Source organism: Pristis pectinata, chromosome 3 (assembly GCF_009764475.1).
Source record: "Pristis pectinata isolate sPriPec2 chromosome 3, sPriPec2.1.pri, whole genome shotgun sequence".
Taxonomy (NCBI): Eukaryota; Metazoa; Chordata; class Chondrichthyes; order Rhinopristiformes; family Pristidae; genus Pristis; species Pristis pectinata.
This window is the reverse complement of record NC_067407.1, coordinates 123,494,136-123,513,542: the sequence shown is the minus strand read 5'-3', so window position 1 is coordinate 123,513,542 and position 19,407 is coordinate 123,494,136. Positions and strand designations below refer to the sequence as shown.

At 42.8% G+C, this 19,407-nt stretch overlaps 1 protein-coding gene across 4 annotated transcripts in view; it reads right to left on the bottom strand.

Moving 5' to 3' along the window:
* LOC127568408 (regulator of G-protein signaling 7) overlaps window positions 1-19,407 on the bottom strand; it is a 365,436-nt gene that overhangs the window by 28,541 nt on the left and 317,488 nt on the right. For all 4 annotated transcript variants that reach the window (XM_052012099.1, XM_052012101.1, XM_052012100.1 and 1 more), the window contains 2 exons: window positions 15,159-15,235; window positions 11,965-12,046 (listed from right to left, as the gene is read on the bottom strand). In XM_052012099.1, coding sequence (XP_051868059.1) covers window positions 11,965-12,046; window positions 15,159-15,235 — 159 coding nt within the window. The remainder of the gene's footprint in view (window positions 1-11,964; window positions 12,047-15,158; window positions 15,236-19,407) is intronic.

Sequence of the window (19,407 nt, the reverse complement as noted above, 5' to 3'; positions counted from 1 at the left end):
CTAACAGGGAAAAAAGCAATTGATGGTTCTCTCATGCACCTGCTGCCTTTCTTGATGGTAGAGGTGTGGGTTCGTTGGGGTCCTCAGGGAAGTAACTGGAGAATATTTTGTAAATGGTGTACACTGCAGCCACAATGTGGCAGTGATGGAAGGAATGAATGTTCAGAGTGATGGATGGGATGCCAATCAAGTGGCCTACTTTTTCCTGGATGGCACTCAGCAGTGTTGTTGGAGCTGCACTCATCCAGGGAAGTGGAAAGTATTCCTTCACTTGTATTTTTTGGATGCTGGAAAGGCTTTGGGTGTCAAGAGATGACTCACTTGCTGCAAGATACTCAGAATCTACGCTGCTCTTGCATCACAGAATTCATAAGGCAGGTCCAGTTTAGTTTCTGGTCAACGCTGATGTCAAGCATGTTGACGGCGGTGATGTCATTGAATGTCAAAGGTAGATGGTCATTGCCTAGCACTTTTACTGTGGGAATGTTTCTTACCACTTATTAGCCCATGTCTGCATATGGTATGGGTTTTGTTGTGTGCAGGCATGGGCTATTTCATTTGCTAAGTAGTTGTGAATGGAATTGAACATTGAGCAATCATCAGCAAGCATCTCCACTCCTGACATTATGGTGGAAGTAAGGCACACAAGAACACAAGAAAATAGAAACAGGGGTAATCCAATCTGCCCCTCAAGCCTGCCCCACCATTCATTATGACCATGGCTGATCTATGCTGGCCTCAACTCCTCTTCTGAGCTGGTTCTTTATAACCCTCAATTCCTATCAAATAGTTATCCGTCTCCACCTTAAATATATCTAATGATCTGGCCTCCACCATCCTCAGAGGCAGAGAACTCCAGCGATTCACTACCCTCTGAGAGAAGGAAGTTCTACACACCTCCGTTTTAAATGACCAGCCCCTTATTTTGTAGCTGTGCCCCTTGTTCATGACTCTCCCACTACTGGAAACATTTCAACATTTACCCAGTCAAGCCCCCGTAGGATCTTATGTTTGAATAAGGACACTCTTTTTTTCTTCTGAACTCTAAGGAATACAAACCAAAACTTTCTAGCCTCTCTTGATACAACAACCCTCTCATTCCTGGAATGAGCCTGATGAATCTCTTTTGGACTGTCTCCAGTGCTATTATTTCCCTTTTAGGTGACGGGGACCAAAGCTGTTCACAGTATTCCAGATGTAGCCTCAGCAACACTCTGTACAACTGCAACAAAACCTCCTTACTCTCAAATTCCAATCTCTTTGCAATAAAAGGCAATGTGTTGTTTGCTTTCTTGGCTACTTGTTGGACTTGCTTGCTAATGATGAAGGAGCTGAGGGTGGTCAGGTCTAGGACCCTGCCCTGTGGAACTTCTGCAATGATGTTATGGGGCCAGGTTGATTAACCTCCAACAACCATAACCGCCTTCATTGAGGCACGTCGTTGGAGTGTTTTCTTTAATATTCTCTTTGATACCACTCTTGGTAAAAGTTGTCAGTATTAAGGGCAGGCAGTGTCACCTCACCTCTGGAATTCAGCTCTTTGTTCCATATGTAGACAAGATCTGTGATGATGTCTGTAGCTGAGTGGTCTTGGCTAATCCCAAATTGGGAAGCAGCAAGCAGCGTGTTGGATAGTAAGTGCTGCACGATGGCACTGTCAATAACACATTTCGTCACTTTGCGATGACTGAGAATAGAGTGATTGGATGATAATTAACCGGATTGGATTTGTCCTGCTTTATGTGAAGAGAATCTATCTGGGCACATTGTCACATAGATGCTAGTAATGTAATTGCACTGGAACAGCTTGGCTACAGACACGGCTACCTCTGGAGCGCAAGTCCTCAGCATGCTGCCTGGTCTGCATGTTGTCTGGTCCCGTGGCCTTTAGTGTATCCAGTGGCCTCAGTTGTTTTTGTGCCGCTTGGTGCGATCAGTTCATTGCCACTACCTTGCTGCTGAATTTCAGGTTGTATTGTGGAGGCAGACTTAACTTGGACTATGTTATATTGCTTCATTTAATGATTCTTTAAAACATCATCCCTCCAGCTAAATGTGGTGAAGTGGCCATTTGTCAGCTTCTAATGAGCACCTTTCGAAATGGAGGTGGCTCCTTGCTTCCTTGTGCTGGGTTTTGAGATGACCTCGGCAATTGCTCATTCTACATCCAGTGCTGCTGTGAAGTGAATATATTAGCATGGGTGTACGTGACAAGTGGAGTGCATGTAATATGCTGTGCTGCTGGCTAAACATCCTCAGAGTCTGTCAACGGCAGCAGTTCCTGATGTTATATGATAACTCACAAGAGAAAGACATATTTGTAATGGCATTAGCAACATGTTCCTTCAAGCACATTTGACTTTCCAATGTAAGGCATACAATATCGCACACTAAATTTGTGAATGATACGAATGTTGGAATTTGCAGCTGGTTTGGAGCAGGTAATGTAAACAGCAAAGATGGGCAGTGATCTGCAACTTGCTGGAATTCTCCTGCATGGCATTCTCCAATGGGATCTTCTTTTTCCAGTTCCTCAATGGTGTGGACACTCCCTCATCGATTCTCCACTGACCTGCTGAGTAGTTCAAGTATCTTATTATCTATCCAGCAATGTGGAAAATTGGCCAGATATATTCTGTTTGCAAACAGCAGGTCAAATCCAATCCAGTTAATTATCATCTAATCAGCCTATTATTCACCTGCATTTTTTGTGGGGATCCCAATCCACTTCCCGTGCACTTGGACAGGGCCGGAAATAAACACGATGAGAGCACACAATTAAGTGTCATAGAATAATACAGCACGGAAACAGGCCCTTCAGCCCAACTTGTCCATGCTGACAAAGATGCCCATCTAAGCTAGTCCCTTTTGTCCGTGCTTGGTCCATATCCCTTTAAACCTTTCCTATCTATGTACCTATCCAAGTATCTTTTAAATGCAGTTATTGTACCTGCCACAACCACTTCCCCTGGAAGCTCGTTCCCTTATACATACCACCCTCTGCTTGAAGAAGTTGCCCCTCAGGTCCCTTTTAAATCTTTCCCTTTCACCTTAAACCTATGCCCTCTAGTTTTTGATTCCATTTCCCTGGGAAAAAAGACTGTGAACTCACCCTAACTATGCCCTTCAATGGTTGTGGTCCATCTGCAACTCCTTTACACAGTAATGAATAACAAGAATAACAATGTCATTAATGCAAGTGATAGGATTTAAATTATGGAATAAATATACAACAGTGGGATACTACTAAGAGAATACATTGAAGATAAGGCATTTCATTCAATTCAGCAATGCTACATAAAAGCATGAAAGCTATAATTAAGTCTGCCATTAAAAATCGTAGTGGTGTAGTGGCCCGGACCCGCAGGACTTGAACTGTCATCAGCGGCCGCGGGCACATGCGCCAGAGCGCGATGCGAACTAACTGTGACGTGGACTAACCGCGGGGCGGGCCTTCAGGCGGGGACCCCATGTCACGTCCGCCGGAGAGGCTCTCAGTTACTTTGGCGGGCACGCGCGCTTTGTTTCAGTCGGTGAAGTGTGCTCCAGTCCAGCCTCCGTGTTTCTGCGTTTTCTTTCCTACCACGCGCTGCGTTTGGCTACAGTGCATCTATTTACTATATCTTAGCTTTGCTTATAACCTGACTTGATGAATGTGTTTAAAAGTGCCTACAAAATTATCATATAATTTGGTAATTCATAATTAATTAACCATTTAACTCCTGTTCTGTGAAAGATACTAAGGTACATAACAACTTTAATTTTCTTTAATTTTCTGATCAACTTTGGTCATGCAGAGGGTCAACTATGTTCCAAAGCTATGATAATGAAGCTTGTAGGAGTTTAAACTAGTTGATCAATGCTATCAAGCCGCACTTCAGAAAAGGAACTCCTTATTGTTTCATCTCCAAACATGCTGCTAATTAATGAATTGTCCAAATTGTTCAATATTTATGCTAACATTGCAAATCATTATGTTGCTTCTTCCCAATGGATACAAGAACAATTGGAGCAAAAAGAAAATTGCAGCAGATGTAAATTTGAAACACAAAAAGAAAATGCTGGGAGCACTCAACATCATCAGTGTGCAAGGAAAGAGTCGACATTTATAGAACATAGAACAGTACAGCATAGGAACAGGCCCTTCGGTCCATGATGTCTGCGCTGAACATGATGCTGAATTAAATTAAATCTCTTCTGCCTGTACCCGATCCGTATCCCTCTATTACTTGATTGCTTGCATATTCATGTGCCTATCTAACAGCCAACACTATTGGATCTGCTTCCACCACTCCCATGGCAGCCCAGTCCAGGCACCCAACCAATGTCTGTGTAAAAAAGTTGCCCTGCACATCTGCTTTAAGCTTTCCCTCTCTCACCTTAAATGCATGTCCTCTTGTATTAGTATTTCAGATGAACCTTCATCAGAATTGGAAAAGTGAGAAGGCAAGCATATTTTAAGTTGCAGAAACTGGGGATGATATGGTGTGTGATAGAGTACAGATTAAAGTTGTCAAGGTAGCAATTACTTTAAAAGCTGCCATTCAAGGACATAGAACATTACAGCACAGTACAGGCTCTTCAGCCCACGATGTTGTGCCAACGTTTTATCCTACTCTAAGATCAATCTAACCCTTCTCTCCCACATAGCCCTTCATTTTTCTATCATTCATGTGCCTATCTCTTAAATGTCCCTAATGTATCTACCTCCACCACCTCTGCAGGCCATGTGTTCCATGCACTCAGCACTCTCTGTGTAAAAAACTTACCTCTGACATCCACCCCCACACCTTCCTCCAATCACCTTAAAATTATGCCCCCTTCGTGTTAGCCATTTTCACCCTTGGAAAATGTCTCTGACTGTCCACTCGATCTATGCCTCTTATCATCTTGTACACCTCTATCAAGTGCCCCAGCTTGCTCAACCTATTCTCATAAGACATGGTCTCCAATCCAGGCAACATCCTGGTAAATCTCCTCTGCACCCTCTCTAAAGCTTCCACATCCTTCCTACAATGAGGCGACTAGAACTGAAGACAATACTCCATGTGCTCTAACCAGACTTTCATAGAGCTGCAACATCACCTTGTGGCTCTTGAACTCAATACCCTGACTAATGAAGACTAACACACCATATGCCTTCTTAACAACCCTATCAACCTATGCGGCAACCTTGAGGGATCCATGGACGTGGGCCCCAAGATCCCTCTATTCCTCCACACTGCTCAGAGTCCTGCCATTAACCTCGTATTCTGCCTTCAAATTCAATCTTACAAAGTATATGACCACACTTATCTGGGTTGAATTCCATCTGCCACTTCTCAGCCCAGCTCTGCATGCTATCAATGTCCTGTTGTGACCTACAGCAACCTTCTGCACTATCCACAACACCACCTACCTTTGTGTCATCTGCAAACTTACTAACCCATCTTTCCACATCCACATCCAAGTCATTTATAAAAATCACAAAGAGCAGTGGTCCCAGAACAGATTCCTGCAGAATACACTCCATCTACAACCACCCTCTGTCTTCTATGGGTGAGTCAATTCTGAATCCACACAGCCAAGTTTCTCTGGATCCCATGCCTCCTGACTTTCTGAATGAGTCTTCCATGAGGAATCTTATCAGATGCCTTACTAAAATCCAGGTACACCACATCCACTGCTCTACCTTCATCAATGTGCTTTGTCACATCCTCAAAGAATTCAATTGGGCTCGTGAGGCACGACCTGCCCCTCACAGAGCCATGCTGACTGTCCCTAAACAGCCTATGCTTTAAGAAAAGAAAAATGAAACAAACTGAAACAGAAAAGTACAGCCACATCTCCGGAGTGAAAAAGGAGATTCCTGGAAACTGTTACATTCAACATTAAATCATAATGACTGTATCTAATCCAGGTAGAATATAAAATACTGATACTTAAGCTTACAGTGGGAGTCTTGCAGCAATATAGGAGGCAAAAGACAGAGAGCTGGGACAGAGAATTAAACTACAGGTGACTGGAAACTCAGAATCAGTCCTGTGGACTGAAGGGAGGTTTTCTGCAAAGCGGTCACTGAATTTGTGCTTGGTTTCCCCAACATGCAGGAAACCACATTTTGGGCACTGAGTACAATACAGTAAGCTGGTAGAAGTGTAAGTGATTGAATGCCACACTTGGAAGACCATTTGGGTCCCTGGATGGTGGGAATGAAAGAGGTAAGAGAGCAGATGTGCACCTCCTGTGGCTGTATGGAAAGGCATAAGAACATAAGAAATAGGGGCAGGAGTAGGCCCGTTGAACCTGCTCCACCATTCAATAAGATCATGGCTGATCTGGCCATGGACTCAGGTCCACTAACCTGCCTTTTTCCCATAACCCTGAGTTCTCCTACTATGCAAAAATTAGTGTAGAGGTTAGCGTAACACTTTACAGTGCCAGCGACCTGGGTTTAAACCCGGCCTCTGTCTGTAAGGAGTTTGTACATTCTCCCTGTGTCTCCGTGGGTTTCCTCCTCCGGGTGCTCCAGTTTCCTCCCACATTCCAAAGACATACGGGTTAGGAAGTTGTGGGCATGCTATGTTGGCGCCGGAAACGTGGTGACACTTGGGGGCTGCCCCCAGAACACTCTACGCAAAAAGATGTACTTCACTGTGTGTTTCAATGTACATGTGACTAATAAAGATATCTTAAATATATTTAATGAGGTGGCCTCTACTGCTTCCCTGGGCAGAGAATTCCACAGATTCACGACTTGTGAATTGTAAGAAGTGGAATAATAGGTTGATGTTAAGAGTGGATCAAGGAATTGCATAGAAAATGTTCCCTTCAGAGAGGAGAGCGGTAAGTATGTCTGGTGGCGAAATTTTGTTGGAGGTGGTGGGGTGGAAGCTGAGGACAGGAGGAACCCTATCCTTGTTCTGGCTGGGAGGAGAAGGGGTGAGAACAGAAGTGTGGGAAGTAGAGGAGTAACTGTTGGGAGCCCTCCCAATTATGGCAGAAGGAAAACCATTATTAAGAAAAAAGGAGGATATCTTAAAGTTGTTGGCTTGGAAAATCTCAATATCAGAACAGATATAAAGGAGAGAAAGAAACTGGGAGAATAGAATTGAGTCATTACAGGAAGGAGAGTGGGAAGAGGAGGAGTTGAGATAATTGGGCAAATTAGTGGGCATAATGGATACTATCCTCCGAGATGGAGATAAGGACGTCAAGAAAGGAAGAGTCAGGTATGGGCCACGAGAATGTGAGAGCAGGGTGGAAGTTGGCAGCCAAGGTACTGACATTTTTTTGAGGTGTGCTGAACATAGTCATCAATACAGTGGAAAAAAAGAGTTCAGAGAGGGGGCCTGAATAAGCCTGAAATAAGAACTGTTCCAGTTTAGCATAGTGACCAGCAAAGCCTGGGCCCATGCGAGTTCCCATGGCTTTGACTTGGAGAAAGTGAGTGGCATCGAAAGAGAGTGGTGGTAGAAGACGACTGGTTGGGTCTTTGTTCACAGAAGGGCCCTCAGACCATGGAGCAAAGAGATTTGATGTCCATGGTGAAAACAAGTCAGTTGGACCAGGCAAGGGGAAACTGTCAGAATAGCAGAAGCTATCAGGGATATCACAGATGTAAGTGGGAAGGGACTGGGCAAGGGAATAAGGCAAAGTTAGAGAAAGAAGAAATATATCCTGTGGGGCAAGAATGAAATGGGTAAGAAAGTGAAAATAAGGAGTGTGGTTAAATGACTTACATGTTTCCTGTGCCTGCTAAGCTGGGAAAAATCTCTTGTCATGAATGAGTATACCATACGACATCTTAAATTGTCTGGTTGGACATCTGCTCTTAACTTTCTGAAAATTTGCAGCCACAATGTGTGCTGCTCACTGTCCGATGATGAGCTTGCTTATCTCTTGACTGAATTCAACCCAACGGCACACGCCATGCCATGTTGTGTTAGGTTGGGGCGGGGTGGGGAGTGTGGAGTCAGGTTACAACCCTTGTGTAGGCTGATGGCATCGCTTCTTATGATTGAAATGAAAACCCTTGGTGATGTTTCACGCCGAGTCATTTTTTGCAGTCATTCAGCACCCCAAAAAAAGGACACAATTGGGAAGAGATGTCAGAGTTCCCATATCTGTCCCATTGGAGGAAATAGAAGGTTGAACAAATCTTTCAAATACTTCGATCAAATTTTTAAAACAGGGCCAGATTCACTTAATTTTTTTTTACTTGAAATGCCTTTGCTTGGCCGGTATTTGGGCAATCACTTATAAGGGCAATGTTCACCAAATTCACTTTCCCTCCCCTGGTCTCACCAACCACCTCCCTCCAGAGTCCGAGAATAAGCTGGCAGTCCCAGCAAAGGTAGTGGTTTCACACGGTTGAAGGACCCCCAGCTATTTAGCCATTGAGTTATGGTCGGACATTCTATCTGCCAGTGGCATTGCTAGGGACCAGCCTTGCCTTCAGGTGGGTGGTCAGTGATCAACTTGCCCCTCAGCTAGTCTGGCACACCTTCCAGCTGGGAGCATAGCTGAGTACCAACAGCTTCAGGGGTAACTGTCGGTCCGTGGGTTGGATGATCTGGTCCATTGTACATTAAAGGAAAGAATCAAAGTAATATAATAATCAATTCTTTAATAAAGACTCCAAACTTCCAGGTGATATATATTTTTGATGTACTTAAAGGTTCTTACTTTATATCCTTGACTTTGTGATGGAGTTAATAATGTTTTGCTTTTAAATATTTCAAGAGAATCCTGAAATTGTGCATCAAAAAGGAATTACAAATCTTTGGCGATACTTTGAAACTTTTAGCACTGGTTATTATTCTTACTTACAAGTCTACATTGGTCATTCCTCCCATAGGCAGATAAATTGCTTGCAGGAACATTATAATCATAGCATTTCTTACTGCTTTTGAAACCAAACATTTCCATTTAATATATATATATTTCTCAGAAACAAGCAATATTGCTCCCAAAAAATAACAAGTTACTGGTTATAATCATTGTTATCAGTCAGGATTCATCTTGAGTAAAATGTCCAGTAGGCATAGGAGGTGTAAGGCTATTTTATGTTCAATGAAAGGGATTTTTATTCATAAGTGAACATGCACTTTTAAGTTATGTTTTGACAAGGTTGGAGGAAGTGCTGGAAAAGATCAACAAGCTCAATTATTTGTCCCTAGCTTTTATTTTTAGATTCTTGGAACAACAAAGTAATTATTCCTGTTTCTACAGTCAGTTTCTGTGGTTCTAGTATTAATAGTTCAATGTGTTTATAAGGTACCTGAGCTGTTATTAAGCTGTCTTTTTAAATAAAAAGAAATTGTGCATATAATTAAAGTAATATTAATTATCATCAAACCTAGATATTTATGCTTTCTTTATGGAAAAAGTTAGGAATACAAGTCTCTTTGATACTGACTCAACATAACCTAGCAAACTACAATGGCCAAATGGGAATTTATTGAAAAAGCAACATTTGAATTCTACCAAGACTAATTTTATAATGTAGTCCAGACTGATGGGATGAAAATGGGAGTAGCATGGTAGCGTAGCGGTTAGCATAATGCTATTACAGCGCCAGCGATCGGGTTTCGATTCCCGCCGCTGTCTGTAAGGAGTTTGTACATTCTCCCCGTGACTGCATGGGTTTCCTCCGAATGCTCCAGTTTCCTCCCACATTCCAAAGACGCACAGGTTAGTAGGTTAACGTGGGTGTAATTGGGCTGCATGGGCTTGTTGGGCTGGAAGGGCCTGTTACCGTGATGTATAAGTAAAGTTTAGAGTTTAAAAATCTCACTTCCATCCCAGTTGAATGTATTCAAATGGAGATTTAGTGTGTCCTGCCCAAATCCAAGTGGGAAAAGCACATAGAACAAGACTACATATAATCCTCCATTAACTGGTGCTAAGCAAGCAATGGCATTCAGGTTGGCATGGATTATACTTTATTGGTGAAGTGATCCTTTTTTAAGACTGAACATACTTGTTGGCCATCCAGGTGAAATTTACAACACCCATATCATTCATTGTTCTTAATCCAGAGAGCTTCATATTGACACCAGGAACAAAACTCGGGAAAGCTCTCCATTCTGTAGTGTTGGTATAATTCAATTTGCTGCATAGAATTTACCAACATAATAAATAGTTGCATTAGTGGCTGACCTCCCTTGTTTTATCCTCTAAGCTTGAGGTTTTCCAAAACTCTGTGCCTGCCTCCTACCGCCTACTACAAAGCATCTTGAGGCAGTTCATTTTCATTTGGCAAGTAATGCAAAGACAGGAACATGAATTGGAATTTCAATTTTCAGCCTTATAATTGCAACAACTAAGCTCTGAAAGCCAATACTCTTGGGTGAAAAATCACTAAATATAAACTAGTAGATAGGCACTTAATAAATAACACTTGGCTCAAAGCTAATTATAAATAGCACTTACAGTTAATTTTCCTGAAATATAATGGTTCCTACTTTAAATTTTGACTTCTTGCCTTATAGACAGCAAACACAAAACACTGCACATTCCAAGAGAAATTTCCTGCACACTAAAACACATACCATTACAAAAGAATATTCATGAAATGAAAGCCTTGTATGTTACGGACAAGAACTCCAAATACCATCTCGTGAGATGCTGATGCACATTGATGCATGGTAGGCACAGCCAATGTGTGCCCATGCCCTGTCTTCCTTCTACATCTCTTCTGTTAAAACACATTGACTAAAGATTCACCCTTGCATCAAACTACATGTGAAAGTGGTGCTGTCAGGTGGACTGCATTTGCGTGATCTGGGACTGATGGGGAGTGATACTCTCATGGATGTGATTTGTGGAGCTGTTGAGTTGATGTACACACTATCTTTGCATCATTTTGGGAGCCATTCATAAATTGCAATGTCTCATTACAGCTGCAGTATTGAAAGTGATAGCTCTCAATTTCAAATGCTATTGGAAGTACTGGGAGGATCTGAGACGGGCCTGTTATCAACAGATGAGTGGACTGAATTGAAGATCATGGCAATAGAGGTGGACTTGCAGGTAAGGATTAAGAACCCTGGTAAAAATATGGAAAGTCTCACCTGAAATTATAAGTAGATATGTGGCCCATCATTCCAACTGAGTCAAGACCATCAAAGTCATCTCTAATAAACACCAGCAATAATGAAGTGAAGGTCCCTTTAAGGAGAGCTTGAGTTGGCCTGTTTCCTTCTTGTTAGGGTCTGCTTTACTGTTCAAGGCCATGTATCCATGTTACAGCCATAACATTGAATGTACATTTCCTGACTTCTGATATTATCCAGAATCCTTTATATTTAGGTTACACATACAGAAGGATGTGATCCAATGTGATATAATGCCCTGTGCATGCAATTAAGTCCCATTTGGATTCCACATTCAATTTTACATGTCAATTCCATTCTGTAGTGCATTAGCTACGTATTTTAAGCAATTACATTTCTGGGCCAGTGTCTGTTACTGGGTGGAATAATTGGGCACCTCAAATCTTCTTGATGATTTGTGCTATGGTTTGTTGTGCTTAATGGGAAGCATGCTATTATAACCCAATCACTTTGATCAACCTTAATCACAATTGCCTCGTTACATTTTCATGGGATTCGCAAAAGTGAACCACGAATCTAACTTCAAATAACCAAACTTATTTCACATAATTACACTTAGCAAAGTGACCTTCAAGGCATTTTGGAAGGCTTGTAAATCACAAATGCCCAATGAAGTGCTGATATTGTTAGTCACTATGACCCCCCCACAACTCCATCGCCAAATGCAGATATTCATGATTATTTAAGATGGCAATATAATCATAGGCAACTGCACACATTACAGCAATGCAAATGTTTCATCTCTAAAGCTACATTCTTGGAGACTATTTGTCTCAAAGTGAGTCTTTCCTGAGAGCTGCACAAAACCACGAACATCATTACATGAATTATCCATGGCTCATTTTCACATCCGGAGGTTACTTACCACAGGTCTGTGTACATCCCAGAATGCTCTTTCTTGACTATCAAGAATTTTTCTTTCAATTTTATCTCTTTTCTTATCAACTCTGAAAATTAAAGAAACGATACTTTAATCTATTTATCTTTGATGTTCAAATTACTTTTTATACAGAGAGTGGTTGATATGTGGAAGTTGCTGCCAGAGGAGGTGGTGGAGTCGGATACAATTACTATGTTTAGGAGACACTTTGACAGGCTCTTAAATAGGTAAGGCATAGAAGGATGTGGGGCCAATTCAGCAAATGGGATGAGCGTAGGTGGGCAAAATGTTCGGCACAGATGTAGTCGGCCAAAGGGCCCATTTCCTGTGCTGTATAACGTTATGACTTGATAACTATTTATATGTAGCACGTTGCTTAAAAAAAAGTTTGAAATGGAAGAATGGATGTTATTTTGGAATTAAAGCATTGATTTTTAGCTAAATCTTCAATACAGATAGTGGGAAAAGTGGTTTAGGAAGAGATCTCCTGAGTGCAGCTGTGTATTAGATCAAAGATTGACATCTCAAGGTGGGCAGGTGAACATGCATTAATCCAGATTAAGAGGGTGAGGGTCTGCATGTGTGCTTGGACTTGAAGATCTTGGAGTGCTTTGGCTGGGTCACAATTTGGAGAATATAAGAGTGATGGTGCACAGACATTTGCCTGGGAATAGACACATGATATAGGGATTCGGATTAGTTGGTGTGTGCATGAAAATTAGAGACATGGAGTCAACAGGAATGAGGAATTTACCTTTAGAACAGCAGAGATGCAGATGCGATTTACAGTAATGGCCGGTCATGTTCCAGATGTGGACGAAGGCAGCATTAGTTATGGGACAGCTATGGAGCTGAGATCCCTTCTTGGGTTGGATCAGTAGGGACCCAAAGATTGCAGGACATTGAAACCACAGACAACGAGGTTTATGAAGGTGGAGCCAGACACAGCACACATAAGAGATTCTGCGGATGCTGGAATCTGGAGCAACATGCACAAAGTGCTGGAGGAACTTAGCAGGTCAGGCAGCATCTATGGAGGGAAATGAACAGTCGATGTTTTGGGTCGAGACCCTTCATCAGGACTGGAAAGGAAGAGGGCAGAAGCCAGAATAAGAAGGTCAGGGGATGGGGAGGAGCACAGGCTGGCAGGTGATAGGTGAGTCCAGGTGAGAGGGGGAAGGTAGGTGGGTGGGGGAGGGGGGGATGTAAGAAGCTGAGAGGTGATACATGGAAGAGGCAAAGGGCTGAAGAAGAAGGAATCTGGAATAAAGGGAAGGAGTTGGGGAAATAGATGGGCAGGTCAGGAGGGCGGGGAGGGGAAAGAGAAAAGGGTGAGGGGGCCACAGGAATGAGGGAAGCCAAAGGGGGGGAAGGAGGGAGGGAAAAAAAGGGGGCAGGAAGAAGAGGGTAGGGATTACTGCAAGTTATAGAAGTCGATGTTGATGCCATCAGATTAGACACTACCAAGGCAGAATATGAGGTGTTGTTTCACCAACCTGCGTCTGGCCTCAACGTGGCAGTAGAGGAGGCCATGGATAGACATGTCAGTATGGGAGTGGGATGTGGAATTGAAGCAGTTGGCCACCAGGAGATCCTTGCTTTTGCGGCAGACGGAGCAAAGGTGCTCGACGAAGTGGTCACCCGATCTGCGTCGGGTCTCATCGATATAGAGGAGGCCGCACCAGGAGCACCAGATGCAATAAATGACACTGATGGATCCACAGGTGAAGCGCTGCTTCACCTGGAAGGGCTATTTAGGGCCTTGAATGGTGGTGAGGGAGGAGGTGTAAGGGCAGGTGTTGCACTTAGTGTGGTTGCAGGGATAAGTGCTGGGAGGGTCATCAGTGGGGAGGGACGTGGACAAGGGAGTTGCAGAGAGAGCAGACCCTATAGAAAGCGGAGAGAGGGGAGAGGGAAAGATGTGTCCGGTGGTGGGATCCCGTTGGAGGTGGCAGAAGTTGCGGAGAATGATGTGTTGATTGTGGAGGCTCATGGGGTGGTAGGTGAGGACAAGGGGAACTCTGTCCCTATTACGTTGGGGGAGGGATGGGGTGAGGGCAGACACACGGGAAATGGAGAAGATGCAGATGAGGGCAGCATTGATGGTGATGGTCCCAGACTGACACTCCCATACTGACATGTCTATCCATGGCCTCCTCTACTGCCACATTGAGGCCAGATTGAGGTTGGAGAACAACACCTCATATTACGCTTTAGTAGTCTCTAACCTGATGGCATCAACATCTATTTCTCTAACTTCTGGTAACCCCTCCCCTCTTCTTAGCCCCACCCTCCCTTTTTTCTGTCCCTCCCTTTGCCTTCCCTCATTCCTGTGGGGCCCTCATCCCTTCTCTTTCTCCTTCCCCCACCCTCATGACCTGCCCCACCTCTGTTCCCCACCTCCTTCCCCTTATTCCATGTTCCACCGCCCTCTCCTACCGGATTCCCTCTTCTTCAGCCCTTTGCCTCTTCTACCTATCCCTTCTCAGCTTCTTACATCTCCCCCCTCCCCCACCCACCTACCTTCCCCCCTCACCTGGACTCACCTATCACCTGCCAGCCTGTGCTCTTACCGCCTCCCCCAACCTTCTTATTCTGGCTTCTGCCCTCTTCCTTTCCAGTCCTGATGAAGGGTCTCAACCTGAAACGTCCACTGCTTATTTCCCTCCATAGATGCTGCCTGACCTGCTGAGTTCCTCCAGCACTTTGTAACAGTGGTGGCACAGTGGTGCAGCTATAGAGCTGCTGCCTCACCATGCCAGAGATCTGGGTTCGATCCTGACCTCGGATACTGTCTGTGTGGAGTTTGCACACACTCCCTGTGACTGTGTGGATTTCCTCCGGGTGCTCCAGTCTCCTCCCACATCCCAAAGGCATGCGACTCGGTAGGTTAATTGGCCATTGCAAGTTGTCCCTAGTGTGTGGGTGAGTGGGGGGGGGGGGGGGTCAGGGGGAATTTATAAGAATGTAGGGAGAATTAAAATGGGATTAATGTAGGATTAGTGTAAATGAGTGGTTGATGGTCGGTGCAGATTCGGTGAGCTGAAGAGCCCGTTTCCATGCTTTATCTCCCTATGACTCTCCAACCATTATATCTGTGCTAATGACAAATATTTCAGTGCTGGTGCCGAATATATTCAAGCTGATAACACCGTGAAAGGAAGCTGCATCACACTCACTTTGCTTGGGCTTCTGCTTGCATGAAGATAAATTCCCATTTTCGAGCAAATGCTCTTTGTAGACGAGCCAAACTCTCCTAGAATTTGAACATTCTATATTAAATTTGAGCAGCCAACATCCAAGACCATTAAAATACTGGAATAAGTACAGATGCTTCTGCGTCAGCCAATGAGTTGGAGGAAGGCAAGGTTAATGTCACGACTTTCAGAAAACAGGATTTACTTTACAGCAGATTCTATTTACTCAACAGAATCTACTTCAACTGAATCTCTAACAAAAAATTCACAACTGAAACTGTACTGAAAGCTGTCCAGATAAAAGTAGAATAACTTCATCAGCAAAACACCATCAGCAAAACACAATGAATGGAAGTCTATTACATCATAAAAATAGATTACATCCCCAGTAAACTCCAATCACAACCTGACAAAACTTTGTTCCTAACTAAGGTTAGAAGTCAGTAAGAACTGTTGATTCAGTGACAGAGGTTTGATCATAGCATGATAAATTGCCATGAAAGCAAATATTTTGGCTGCATAAAATGATGCCACATACTTCCCCATAAGTTACACACAAAAAAAAGTCCCAGTCACATCCAGAAGTATAGTCACCAGACAAGACTGAAAGAGGAATTTACCATTCATTCGAGCCAGGAGTTGGAGCATCACTCTGTAACTGTATTATACCTAAGGGAACATACCTATTCATTCACATGCCTAATTGATAGTCTTTACCGACTTACTTCAGATCTTGGTAATGAACAAGGCTTTGTCAGATTGTATGGTGGTAGGGGTGATGCTTGCATTGTAACAATTCTTTAACTACAGGCTGGGTTTCTCTGTTTCTCTGCCAGAGGTTCTGAAGGGAATTGCCCATTGGGAATTGCCCAACAGTGCATTGGTCCAGACTTTCACATCCCCGCACTGTACAGTGGATGTACAGAAGAGGCTGGAGGTCAGATTGCAGTGTGTCTGACCTTTATCTCCACTGCTGGACTCAGGTGACTTCTAATCACGGCAAGCTGGGGGTCTGGATAAACTTTGCATCTCACCCCTTAGCTTTCTGCCAACTATTGCTGATGTATCTGACAGGGCCCTATTCATTGAATGGTGTCACCATTCTTCATTGAAGAGGTAAGTGAAGCTTTTCTTCATCTTTTGAATTAAAATTTCTGTCTTTAATTAAATTACATGAAGTGATTTAAATATATTTTTTCAAAATTATTTTTAATTATTAAAAATTATTTAAATGTATTTCAACTGTTTATGTCTCTAATCATTGGAGACATTTAGAAACAACAGGAAAGTCTTTGCCAGCAGAAGCTGTCAGAAGGCCAGCACATTGGTCTGTGCAATACAGACTCTAGATACAATGGCTGAGGCCTGGTTGTGACGTGTAAATGACTCTGCTTTGGTAGATCAGTCATAGTATTGATTACTCCAGGAGTCACACAGTTGATAAGGGTAAGTGTGACCGTGGGGATCAAGTAGGAGCTGAACACATGGCAAGAGTCAGGATAAGCACAATCTGGCCTAATTAAATACATGACAATCTCATAACAAACCAGCTACAGTGCTGGTAGAGTCACAGCAGTGTTCCAGTCCCTGGCCCTGTAGTCTTAATGTTATCACAAAGTGCTGTATCTTAATGTACAAAAAAAACTGGAGGCTGAGTTTTGTCTTATCGTAAGGTTATTCATTTTCTTCAAGCCTGCTGAGTGCACGTGTCTGCATAATTCTTAAAGAGATTGACTAAAATGGTATCTGCCAAATATCAAAAGCACTATGACCTCTGCTGGCTTGACAGAGAAGAACTATCAACTATATATATATTAACTTAAATATAGACAAAACAGCATATCTCCTGTGAATATCTGTTGGAAGTTTGTGTTAAATTTTCAGGTTACAGTTTTTCCAAGTGTAAATGCCATGTTTTGTTTAATTACTGGAAGTCTTACAAGCATAGTCAATTAATCACAGAAGTCAGCAATAATTAAGGTTATTCACCTGATGTAAATTTAATACTGTCTCCTTCTCCTTGCACTTAAACTCCCATATTCACAAGCATCAAGCGCCCTATTCAAAGTCACCTGTCAACCTTCTTTGTCATGAGTTGTATTTCCACAGTCTTGATCACAAGCCCATGTCCATTCCCTTCCACGTATCTCTAACTGCCCATATCCCCCCACCAACACCATGTAACCTTACATCTACTGCAGAGAAATTACTCAAAATTGCTTTTTTCAAATTCCTATTTGCTTAGTCTTCGATTTTACATTCACCACGAGGCTTCTGCACTGTTTATCTTCTGAAATTCTCTCAGATCTTCAACTTTTACTCTCTCTTAGCCTGGGTATTTCCCCTAATATAGTGCCCAACTTGTCTTCCTGAATTCCAAAGGACACACATTTGTGTATTTCTGGCAGGTAACCGGTTAAGCCGCATTTCACCAGTCGTGACAGGATCACATTAGGTGCTGTTGAGCTTCAATCTCCTCTTCTGAAATCACAAACCACTCCACACTCATCCCAGAGAGCCAAATTGGGTCCTGGATCTCCTTCATTCCTTCTGTTCCTAAACCCTCACCTACTCATGATCTTACATCACTAAGGGGTGGCACAGTCGCACAGTCAGTAGAGCTGCTGCTTCTCAGCTCCAGTGACCCAAGTTCAATCCTGGCTGTGTGGAGTCGGCACATTCTCCCCGTGACTGCGTGGGTTTTTTCTCTGGGTCCTCACACATCCCAACGACATGCAGTTGGTAGGTTAATTGACCACTGTAAGTTGCGCCCAGTGTGTAGGTGAGTGATAGAATCTCATGGAGTTGATGGGAATTTGGGGAAAATAAGATAGGATTAGTGTAGGAATAGCATAAATGGGAGTTTGGAAGTTGGCACAAACTGGGTGAGTTAGAGGGCCTGATTCCATGCTGTACAACTCCAGGAGAGTGGAACCATACGTTCAGCTGCTTCTTTCTTACCTCTTATTCCCCTTTGCATCAAACTCTCCCCCAGACTCCTTTCCTTGTCCTTGATCTTGGAACGGTATCGTGGGTTTCATTCATAACTTCCCTATGTGCCCTCCAAAGTCATCACCTATAGCTTTAGGAATGCTGAAACCACAATAAAGAATTGGCTTTTGTCTCAGATTGCTTTGGATGTAGTTTCAAAGTCTGGCTTATGAATTCCTTGGCCTGATGATGAATACATCCATTCCCTTCTTAACTCAGCTGTACTGATCACCCGTTACAGTAGAGAACAGGACAGAAAAGATATTGGACTTTGAACCATAAGACTTAAAAATCCTGGATTCATTTTTGGAATATATTTCAGATTAACATAAATGTCCATGTTGGGTCAAGTCACAAGTAATTCTCAGTCCTGTGAAAAGCAACAGGTAAAGCTACTAATAACTTGTTAGGTTTGTTAGTATGGAGCACTGACCACAAACACTGTTTTGGCCACAGTTAAATGAGTTTATTTACCCATTGTAGAAAGGATGATAAAACTATAGAGAGAACATGCAAGTGTTAATTCACGAGCTTGAGAATGCAAGAGTGCAGTCTAGAGCTTCACTCCCAATTTTCAATGTTAAACACACTATCTAGTCACGTCCATGGATTGTACTCTGTCTCATTAATTAATTTTGAGGAAATAATTGTAATGAAGGGCCTGAGACATTTGAGCTATGTCAATGGAACAGAGAAAACAACTAGGAAATTTAATGAGGATGTTCCTCTGATTGAAAGGTTGGCGGGGAGGTATCATCAATTCAAAATTGCTACCAAAGTGGAAAGAAGGGAGTTTAAATAAAACCTCTTTTTACAAGAGGATTGTAGGTATTGGTATTGGCATTGGTTTATTATTGTCACTTGTACCGAGGTACAGTGAAAAACTTGTCTTACGAACTGATCTTACATTGAATGCTTTGTAACAGTCATTGATTTAGGCAGATACCATTATATTTTGGGGGGGATAATGCATAAAGCAAAGGAAGGTCTGGAGCCAATGAAAATAACAGGAGGGCAGCAGTAATTTTGTACTGTTCTAGCAATAATCCAGCTCACATTTATTGTATCAAAAGACCTTCTTCTATGCTGTTCACTTTCATTCTTCTGCAGATTAAAACATACTCAATTCCAGGGATCAAAAGGACATGATGAACAATTTGTGCTTTATGATGGTGGATGAATAGATCAGCTCCCCTGTTAAACCTTTGCTATTCTACCAGTCAGGATAGTTGGAATTAAC